A 10,927-nucleotide genomic window follows, 5' to 3' on the forward strand; every position below is an offset into this window, starting at 1 on the left:
TCTGTCCTGCAAAATGGGACTTTCCTTTGAAAAATTCTGTATGCATTCTGAAGTAAGATTACTCATCCATTTTCTCCCTCTGCATTAGCTTCTCAGATAGTCAAATAGAGGCAGCATGTGGGAGGGAGGAGCGATTAATCTAGTCTCTATCAGAGAGAAGCAGCAAGGGCAGGGAGCAGGAGCCAGTGCTGTGGGGAGCCAGCTTAAAAGCCGGTTTCCCCAGCACCATCTCCACAGGGGCAAAGTGAGTAAGGTGGTTGCCATGGACCCCGCACTGCCTGCTTGCTCACTGCCTCTGGCCCAGCTACGTGGTGCAGCCGACCTCAACATGCCGCCTTTGGCCCCACAAATTCTTTGACAGGGCCTGGAGGCACAGCTCCCCTCATCGATCTATCAAGTAGTGGATGGAAATTCCATTGACTGCTCAATTAGCTACTTAATCAAAATTTAACAACCCTATTCTGCATGTCACCTTTGACAGCAACCTGACTGTAGTTTAGAAATAAGAACAAAGGCCTTAAGTGTATAGTTGTGTTTTAATTTGTACTGCTTCCATAGGCAGAGTTACATGGAATTTTGCTCTACAAAATTGCTCTAAGCACTCAGACTCCCTATCTACTGCCTATTCTGAGGAACAGGCAACTGAAGGGGAGGGCCAAGCAGGTTAAAGTTACATAGCCCTACCCAACACCAAGACACAACTGCAAAAATTTGCTAGCAACATAGAACATTGTGTAGGAAAGCTCAAATTAGAGATGAGTAGTGGCACGAGTGCAGATCTGGCACCGAGCAGCAGTTCTTAATGCACTACTAAGCCAACAATTTTGCACATGCTTATTCAGAAAAGAAGAGTTAAAACTGTATGGCTCCATCCCACTCACAAGTACATTACTAAGTCTCTGGGCCAATGAGCATATGTTATCAATAAGAAGAACGGGAGAGCCATTCAGCAGGCAGTTTGCCCGAGTACAGCACTTTAGACTGCAGCAAGAGTCCGATGGCTTGGTAAAGTCTTCGGAGGGCTTTTTACCGTCTTCCCCTAACAATGTTTTTATACAAAGCTCAGAGGAACTGGAACCAAATTCCTCTGGCTGTGCGAGGTGGCTTTAAGCCACAGCCACATAGTAACCACACCCATTGGCATCGACCCAGCCCTCCCTCTCGGACCAAGCCGCTGGAGAGACAGGACTACACTGAAACAGATGCAAAATATTTAATCCGTGTTACACACGTCGAGTTACGTTGATACAAAACCATAATACATCAGTGGAGGAGAGAACACACTGTACAAGAGCCCCAGCGGAGCCCCGAGCCTTTATAGAACAAAGACCAGGAGCGACCGAGCCTCGCCAAAGACTTTCCAAGTCAGTCTGTAAACTTCTTCGCTCACGTCGCAAAACACTTCTCGGTTGTAAAGCACCATGTCAGAGCGCTCCCACCGCCGGCTTGCCCCGGGGGAGCGCCCCCGCCAGCTCCAGCCTCCGCCGGCTGCGAGTGTCCAGGAGGGAAGGAATCGCCCCGAGGGGGCAGGGACGAGTGTCCGCTGGAATCGCCCCGAGGGGGCAGGGACGAGAGTGTCCGCTGGAATCGCCCCGAGGGGGCAGGGACGAGAGTGTCCGCTGGAATCGCCCCGAGGGGGCAGGGACGAGAGTGTCCGCTGGAATCGCCCCGAGGGGGCAGGGACGAGTCCGCTGGAAGGGGCTCCGGGGACGGAAGGTGCAGCCCGGCGGCGGGTCCGTGCGCGGCGGGGCTCAGAAGGCCACGATGGCCGTGCTCCAGGGGTTGAGGCTCCGCAGCCCCGGCGGCTCGCAGCATCCCGGCGCGGGCTCGGCCGCCTCCGCCTGGCCGCGCTCCTTGCCCAGCAGCCCGGAGAAGCCGGCGCCGAAGATGCTGATGAGGCCGGCCACGCCGCCCGTCTCCATGTCCTCGGGCGGGGCGGGCTCCAGCCGGGGCTTCTTGCCGGGCGAGCCCAGCGCCGGGCCCCGCGGGGGCGCGCCCCGCTTGCGGGGGGGCTCGGCCGGCGGGCGGCAGGCGGGCGGGGCGGGCTCGCCCAGGTAGACGCGGCGCGCGCTGCGCAGCACCAGCGACACCAGCAGGTTCTTGTGCAGCTTGAGGCCGCCGCGCTGGCCGCGCGCGCTGTAGATCTTGCCCAGCGAGATGCTGACGATGCGGTGCGCCTCCAGCCGGAACTCCATGGCGCGCGCCCGCCAGCCCGCGCGCCGGCACACTGCGGCCGGCCCCCGGCCCGCGGCCCGCTTTATAGCGCGCCCCCCGCCCCGCGGCCAATCGGAGCGCCCCGCCGGCCGAGCCGGCAGCCCATTGGTCCCGCGCTACCTGCCCCCTCCCCGCCCGCCCGCTCGTTCCGGCCAATGAGGAGGGCGGCAGAGGGTTCGAACGCTGGCCCCGCGGAGTGGGGGGCTTAAAAGGGCAATGTTTGGAGAGCGTGGGGCCCACGGACCAGCCCGTGCAGAGCGGCGAGAGTCCGCGTGGCATCCCGACTGCGATGTAGCTTTCGATCCTGCCGGCAAGGCCTGAGTTCCCCCCCTGGTGGGCATGTAGCACCCCCAGCGTCCGCCCCAGGAAGCTGTGCAGACGGACCAGTGCACTCAAGAGAGGGGACTGGTCTGGGGACCTGCAAACCTCCAGGGTCAGCTCAGGCATGGAACACACTGAGCCCCTGCCCCGCAGATCTTCCAGTGAGACCTGCCCCTCCCCGCCCCTTGCAGCAGCCACAGGGCAGACAGACAGGCTGTCTGGCTGAGGAAAAGGGGGCTCTCTCTTACCTTTCCAGGCACAGCTCCTGGATGGCTCACCAAAACATCCCTCCTTGTGATGGGCATGGACACCCCCCGGCCCTTGACCCATCTGACAGCTGTCTCAGATTTCCTTGTGAATTTGGTGCTGCTGAAAAGTGCCATATTCCAACTGAGGTTCTCTATGAGTCTGTCCACACTGCCATTGGAGGTGTGATTACAGCTTCTCCTCAGAAATGTCAAGGCTAGAGTGGGCATGAATCAGATCTCTGGAATGGCAATATCAGAACAGAAGGACTAGGAAAGGCCAACTCCGTCAGCATCCTCCTCCCGAGCAAACGCATAGAACATGGCCTCCGAGTCACAAACGTCATCTTTAGACAAGGGGAGAACTATAAGACCCTGACTTGAGCCATTTGCACCTTCTTGACTATGTCACTAGCACAGCTTAAGATTGGAAGGGTGTCCATATCAGAAGGGCTACACACAGAATGGAAAATGGTTGGACAGACCATCACCTTGTTAGATCCATCATGAATCTCCAGATTGTCTCAAGGACTCCTGAATCATTTCAAGATCCAGATGTAAATCCATGGCAGAGATCCTCTTCAAATCAAGGAACTGCCAGTGATGAGATATAGCCAGGCTAGCTTTAATCTTGCTAGCACAGCTAAAAACAGCATCAGCACAGGCTGTCACAGACCTCTCCAAACTCTTTTCATTGCTTGCCCAGGCCGCAGTCCATGCTGCCATATTTATACAACTATTCTTGTCCATGCTGGCTAGATAAAAGCTGCAGGTCCCTCTAACTGAAATGTTGACAGCTTTTAAGTGCCTTACAGACATTAATATATTAAAGCTAATATACATACAGGCTGCGTCTAGATTGGCATGATTTTCCGGAAATGCTTTTAACGGAAAAGTTTTCCGTTAAAAGCATTTTCGGAACAGAGCATCTAGATTGGCACAGACACTTTTCCGCAAAAGCACTTTTTGCGGAAAAGCATCCATGCCAATCTAGACGCGCTTTTCCACAAAAAAGCCCCAATCGCCATTTTCGCGATCGGGGCTTTTTTGCGGAAAACAAATCTGAGCTGTCTACACTGGCCCTTTTGCGCAAAAGCTTTGCGTAAAAGGGACTTTTGCTTGAACGGGAGCAGCATAGTATTTCCGCAAGAAGCACTGATTTCTTACAGTAGGAAGTCAGAGCTTTTGCAGAAATTCAAGCGGCCAGTGTAGACAGCTGGCAAGTATTTCCAGAAAAGCGGCTGATTTTCTGGAAAAACTGGCCAGTCTAGACACAGCCACACAGTGTGGTGGATGGAAACAGTTGCATGGGGATTTCAAGTGACTTACCAAGATCACTCTGTAAAACCAGTGGAAGAGCCAAGAATAGTTTTGGGATCTTTAAAGAGCCTAATTTTAATAGGAGTTGTGGGGGCGGGGATGTTAATTTAGGCTCAATTGAAAATGCAGCAGAAATATCCCATGGCTCTAGACTTGAGGGCCTCAAGTCCAACTTTTCTTCCTGAAGTTGACCATCAGAGCACAAGAATGACACTATCCTGCGTTGTTTTACACAGAACTATAGAGTGAATAGTGATACCTATAGTTAAGGTTGCCTAACATTTTCCGTTATAAGACCTTGTTTTTAATTACCAATAACTTTGGCAAACTTTGGCAGATTCTTGAAATTTGTCAGGGGAGTCTCACCCTGGTTCCAGATAAAATCTGCCCAAATTTAGCCAAGTTATAAGCCTCCGGGGGGGAAAAAAAATCTCAGTTCACCTGTGTTTACTAGAGGTTTGTTGGTGTTTGGCAATTTTATTCCAGAAGGATTCCATCTAGACTGTGCATGGTTCAGCCCCTCACAGCTCCTCTGTGATGACTGGGCCCATCCCACAGTGACAGAGCAAGCTTTCACCCCAGAACTCACAGCTGAGCAAGACGTTTCCTTGCGATTCCTCCTCTTGGCCACTGTGGCACTAGGCACTGTACCCGAGAGCCAGGACACCGTCTCTCCTGTGCTCTCAATGCCTTCCAGATATGGTGAAAAAGGATGAAATTGTGGAACTCAAATTCAGTGGAAAGGACCTGGAGCAGCCTATCAAGTGTGCCAGTTAGCATAAAGGGGCTCTTAGGGTCACATAAGCATCACAGAAAAGGCCATGAGGAAATTAACAAATCTGTCTACATAATGTTGGGTTTGGATGCTCTGTAGTAAACAAAGATTAAGGCCACACACCCGAGGATGAAGAAAAAAAGAACTATTGAATAGTGTTCCACATTCACTGTGCGCTGTCCAGTCTGTGCACTGAGTGAAGCAAAGGTGCTATGGAAAAATTAGATTGTAATCATGTAATTAAAGACTGTATCATAATGCATAGGCACAAGGAGACCAGATTAAAATTGCACAGGCAACGTTAATTCTGGCATTTCTTAACATTTAAGTGCTCAACTTTGCAACCTTGCCATTTGTTTAACGTAATACTGCACATAACTCGTGCTGCCCTCTATCACAGACCATTGTCTATTATTGCATGACATACATCTCTCTTCTAGATACTCATTAGAGAGACAAACTCTCCTCTTTCTTCCAGCACTCTGCGCTTTTCCCAGTCTGTCCGAACTCTCACCTGCGGGTTGTGACCAATCACACTTTCTCAGCGCTCCTTGTCCCACGGCGGGGGTTTTACAAATGACCCCGTTTTCTCATGCTAGTCAGAGACAGACAGGAGGGGAACTGTCATTTTCTGAAGCATTTCAGACTTGTCCCTGGATTCCTAAGCACTTTTCCCCACCCTCCAGTGCCACCCCCACCGACATATGAAGGCTATAAATGGAGTCATCGGGGGAGGCGGGGGAATAGGAACATCTGTGGACTGCAATGCAGTGGACAAGGAGAGCTTGTCAGAGGAATAGAGTGGAGAATGAGTGTCCTTATTCAGCTGAAAATGAGGGATTTGCCCTTCCTACATAAGCAGAGGTGGCGGTGATGGAATTTCTCTGCAATACCAGAGTCCCGTGTGGGAACTCCCCGTTATTTACTGAATTCCTTTGGTTGGGTTCCCACCCTTCCAACACACAAAATGTCAACTTTCCTGCACCAGTGACTCCAGTCGTGAGCCTGGTGTTCACTGGCAATAGGAATGGCCACCAAATTCTGACTCCCTAAAGCGGCATTTGCTTCTGACAGTAACAAAAATCAAGGAAGGAATAAGCCACAAATACATCAGAAAGCATCTGACACTGGAGGAGCCTAAGTGCATGGTGCATGGTCTCCTTTATCTCACTAACTCTATATTGAAAGTGCTCTGTGAGACTTGTCTCTTGGAAACAATGGAACTGTCTTCTAAACAAAGAACACTCTATGGTTTGGCATGGCATTTTCCCCCCTTTCTCCAAGCCAGCCGCAACTCTGCTTGCCCATGATTATAGTATAATATCCTCAACATGGGCAATTTGTGACATCTACAGTGGTATCCAAACTCTTTTGTGACTTGGAAATGGAAATTAATTTCCATTTCTTTTATGCCTTCAGCCCTTCTCGAGTTAAGAGATGCTCACTTCTCACGTGAGTTCCGTGCCCCACATCTGTGGTCTCTGGCAAACTGGAAGGAAGAAGAAATCAGGATAAGAGTGAAGAAATATGATAGTCTAAAGGAAAAGAATTGGCTCAAATTCTCAGACCCGCAGAATCTGATTTAGTGTCCTCATCTCCCGCCTGGGAAAGGCTACCGCTCTCTGGAATAAGCATTTGAGTCAGGGTTTAATTCACAAAGCTCTAGGCCTGGATGTTTGGGGGTTGTGTTGCTGCTGTTTATATAGAACAGCTTTATTTCTGTCCGTGACACGCTGAAACAAGTCTGTGATGTGGCATCGTGCTATACTGTCACAAGCTAATTTAAATTCTTTTAGTGACACCACGCATCACATTCAGATTCTGGAGCCTGAAAGATCTGGGGCTGTGATGTCATATGAAGCGATGAGTCCAGTTAGAATAATTAGACTTGATTTTCTAGTCTTTATTCAGACAAAAACTGCTGTTGGTTTCCTGATGCCATACACCTGACACACAAAGCAATTAGAGTTGGTAGGAATGTGATTCCTTTACCCCAGAGTCCCAAAAAGGCTGGAGAAGATTTTCAGGGCCATCTTCACCTGGTTAAAGGCCACTGGATCCAGCCTTTTTTATTTAATGACTCACATCTTTTGTCACCAAGTGATTCCTCAAAAGATTTGAAAGGCACATTTACACTGCAAATAGATACCACCACAACTGGCCCAAGATATCTGACTGGGCTTGTGGGGATCAGGCTAAGAGACTTTTTAATTGCATATATTCAGGTTGGACTGCAGAGTCCCAAAGCCCAGATGCCAGCGCAAACCTAAAATCTACACTGTAATTAAACAGCCTCTTAGCCCAAGCCAGCTGATATGGGCCAGCCGTGACTGTCTAATTGCAAAGTAGACATTCCCTAAGACGTGGAATAAGTTTTGTTTTGTGCACTGAGGCATGTGCAGATGTGCACCACTGGTAGAAACACATGCTGCCTGCTCTGGGCACTCTGCTAATCTGCTGGGTGGCACCTGAATCTCTCTAGGGTGGCCACCCAAGCGCACAGCTTACAGGGAACGCTGATCAAGATTACAGAAGATCCAAGACTTCAGTATAAAACCTCCCCAACTCTTGAAACTGGAGCCATACCCAATGGTGATGCGCTGCCAACATTTTAAGAAGCAGCTCCCACAGATATTTCCTGACTCTGTGAGCAATGAAAGTGGAATTTGCTGGGTAAATATCCTTCCCCTTTGTGCAACTCCCTCAACCAATTTTTATCACCTTTTACCAACTATAACCAATTCCTATTTACATTCAGGTATCATACGGCTAAGTACAAAGCGAGATGCTGGAGAAAGTTAGTGAGATGATGTTGTGTGATCCCTGCCAAACTAAACTGACTCACCTCCTATAAAAACTGTATGTGGTGCGTGTGCATGGGGAGAAATCTTTCGAGTCCATCTCCAGGCTTGGGCTGCAGAAATGGAGCCCAGCTGCACATTCCTTTCAGCCTTAGCAATCGGTTTGTGTGGGTACGGATTTTACTTCCCAAGAAAAAGAGCTCAAGCCTTTCTCCTACCAAATAAATAATAAGCTGAGATTGTTTACAGCAGGGGTCTCCAACCTTTTTGAGCACGAGATCACTTTTTGAATTTAAGTGCAATCCATGATCTACCTCAGATATAATTACCCTTTCCCCACCTCCCTCCTGGCCCTTCTCCGAGGCCCTGCCCCTGCTCACTCCATCCTTCCTCTCTTGCCCATCCTCGCTCACTTTCACCTGGGGCAGAGGGTTGGGGTGCAGGCTCTGGTCTTGGATTAAGGGATCTGGAGTGTGAGAGGGGCTCTGAGCTGCTCTTGGGGCAGGCAGTTGGGCTGCAGGAGGGGGTTCTAGGTGCAGGTCTGGGAGGGTGTTTGGATGCACAGGTGCTCGGGGCTGGGGCAGGTGCATGGGGTGCAGGAGGGAGTTTGTGACTGGGGTAGGATTTCAGGATGTGGGCTCCAGCTGGGCACTGCTGGTGGCTCCTTGGTAGTGCAGTGAGGCTAAGGCAGGCTCGCCCCTGCCCTGGCCCTGCACCACTCCCTAAAGCAGCCAACGAACTACCTGTTGTGCCCCCTTTCCACGCTGTGGAGAAAGGATACAGAGTGGGAGAGGGGACACCATGACATCAGTACCCTCCTCTCCCTGCCCTGCACAGCAAGCAGGAGGCTCCCCAGGACAAGGGGCAGCTGAAGTGCTGGCATGTGATAGCCTCTTGGCCAAACCAGTCAGGATCACCTGTCAGAGGCTCCAAGATCTACCAGTAGACCCCGATCTACTGATGGGTGACTACTGGTTTACAGGAATCAAAGGTCAACTCTATTAATAAGGGGCTTGCCATAAGCTCCAAGACCCTCTTCATCATCCGTGCACCAAACTTTTCAGCTTGGGGCCCTCTCTAATCATGTTTCTGCTATAGATCCAGTTTCCGGGCCCAATTCTCCTCTGTCGTGAATCTTTATTACTAGACATTGACACCTGTGGAAGGCAGCTGTTGATTTGCCTGGACACATAAACGGTAAGCCCATGATTTCAGTTAGATTACGTCTACACTGTAGCCTTCTTGCAGAAAAGCTTATGCAAAGGAGCTCAGCCTGGAATATCACCGTGCTTCCTTTGCGTAATTAATGAGCAGCTGTTTTTGCACAAGAGGCTTTTGCGCAAAAAAGGGCAGTATAGACAGCTCCTTTTTGCGCAGAAAACCGCTCTTGCGAAAAAGGCATTCTTCCTCATTTTTTGAGGAAGAACGGTTCTTGCACAAGAGGGGGGTTTTGTGCAAAAAGGAGCTGTCTACACAGCTCCTTCCTGTGCAAAAGCCTCTTGTGCAAAAATGGCTGCTCATTAATGATGCAAATGAAGCACGGCAATATTCCAAGCCGAGCTTCATTTGCATAAGCTTTTCTGCAAGAAGGCTACAGTGTAGACGTAGCCTCAGGCTTCTTGCACAAGAAGCTTTTTGCACAAGAGTTTTTGCACAGAAAATTCTTGCACAAGAGCATGTCCCACTCCTCAAAGCGCATCACAAAAGTGCTGTGCTTTTGTGCAAGAGAGCGTCCTCACTGCATGGATGCTCTTGTGCAAGAAAGCTCTGATGGCCATTCACAGAATGGCCATCAGAGCACTTGTGCTTTTTCCCATAGGGATTTCTTGTGCAAGAAACCCCTCTGGAACGTCCACACTTGCCTTTTTGTGCTATAGCTGTAGCGCGAAAGGGAGTTATGCCTCATAGAAGGAGGTTTACCTACAGCGGAAAAAGCCCTCTGTTCTGCCGTTTTACTGCTGACTTACTTGCGCAAAAGTGCATTTGAGGTGTGGATGCTCCGCAGGTTTTTACAGAAAAATAATCATTTTTGCGCAAAAACTTTGCAGTGTACATGTAGCCTCGGTGTTTAGGGCCATTTTCATCCCTGGTTCAATGTGACTGGCTTCAAAGAAGCTACCCCAGAGATTTAGTTATACCACTGACTTTACTGACTCATTTCATTTGTCACCAGAGAGAAGAGGAGAAAAAGGGAAGGAGCACAAGAAGCAACTTGCCTCTGATGGCCCAATACTGGAGCAAGGAGCTGTACACATGGCAACAGAAAAGTGGAGGAATCTAGTAAGCATTATTCCTGGCATCCTGGAAAAAGCTGACAGGTATTTGGAGAGAAAGCACCATCTAGTGCTTCAAAGCAGGAGATGCAGAGACAGGTGATTATGCTCTTGGTCGGGTCTGATTGTCTCAGAGGAGTAGCCATGTTAGTCTGTAACTTTAAAAACAAAGAGCAGTTCTGTGGCACCTTAGGGCATGTCTACACTGGGGACTTATTTTGAAATAACTCCCCTTATTTCGAAATAACAAGGTGATCGTCCACATTACCACACCCGTTATTTCAAAATAATGGGTTTGTTATTTCAAAATAACAACTCCTGCTTATAAAGAGGAATACGCTTATTTCGAAATAGTTATTTCGGGAGTTATTATTTCAAAATAAGTTATTTTGAAATAACCTGATAATGTAGACACAGGCTTAGAGACTAACAAAAACATATAGGATCATGAGCTTTCGTGGGTAAAACCTATTTAATCAGATGAGCTGGAGTAGAAATAACAGAATCCAAGATGTTATGCAAAAGCAGTGACCTGTCAATTGTAGGACTCATGCTAATGAAGCTAATTAAGTGGGCTGGATGTGTTCCATTCATAGCTTTTGATGTGAAAATGCGAATGTCAAAGGCAGGGAAAATTGTCTTTGTAGGGAGTTAATGTCTTTATATAAGCTCAGGTATGATTGGTTTTGCCAGATTTCTTGCTCAAACTTGGGCTTGTCACTACCAACTATATTTTCAAAAGTGGGTACTCATTTTGTGTGTCAAGTTGGACACTCAAAAATTACAGTATCCTAAGTTAGTGGCCATTTTTGAAAATGTTGCTCTTAACTTCTGTGCCTGTTTCTCCATTTCTAAAGTGTTCATAACGTCACGTTACATCAGTGGTCTGCAACCTTTTTACACCCAAGATCACTTTTTAAATGACAGACCAAGCCAAGATCTACCACCCCGCCCCTTCCTCGAAGCCCCGCCCTCTCT

General features: G+C 49.1%; 1 protein-coding gene across 1 annotated transcript; it reads right to left on the bottom strand.

The window, feature by feature from the left end:
- Positions 1–1,194: 1,194 nt before the first annotated feature.
- Positions 1,195–2,218, bottom strand: IER5 (immediate early response 5). The gene has a single exon (XM_075936806.2). The coding sequence runs from the start codon at positions 2,193–2,195 to the stop codon at positions 1,752–1,754; it is 444 nt and encodes a 147-aa protein (XP_075792921.1). The 5' UTR covers positions 2,196–2,218; the 3' UTR covers positions 1,195–1,751.
- Between the last annotated feature and the right edge of the window lie 8,709 nt (positions 2,219–10,927).

The sequence above is a fragment of the Pelodiscus sinensis genome, chromosome 9 (assembly GCF_052426305.1).
Source record: "Pelodiscus sinensis isolate ZL-2025 chromosome 9, ASM5242630v1, whole genome shotgun sequence".
NCBI lineage: Eukaryota > Metazoa > Chordata > Testudines > Trionychidae > Pelodiscus > Pelodiscus sinensis.

Coding starts and splice junctions, on each gene's coding strand:
- IER5 (XM_075936806.2), bottom strand. CDS start 2,195: ATGGAGTTCCGGCTGGAGGCGCACCGCATCGTCAGCATCTCGCTGGGC.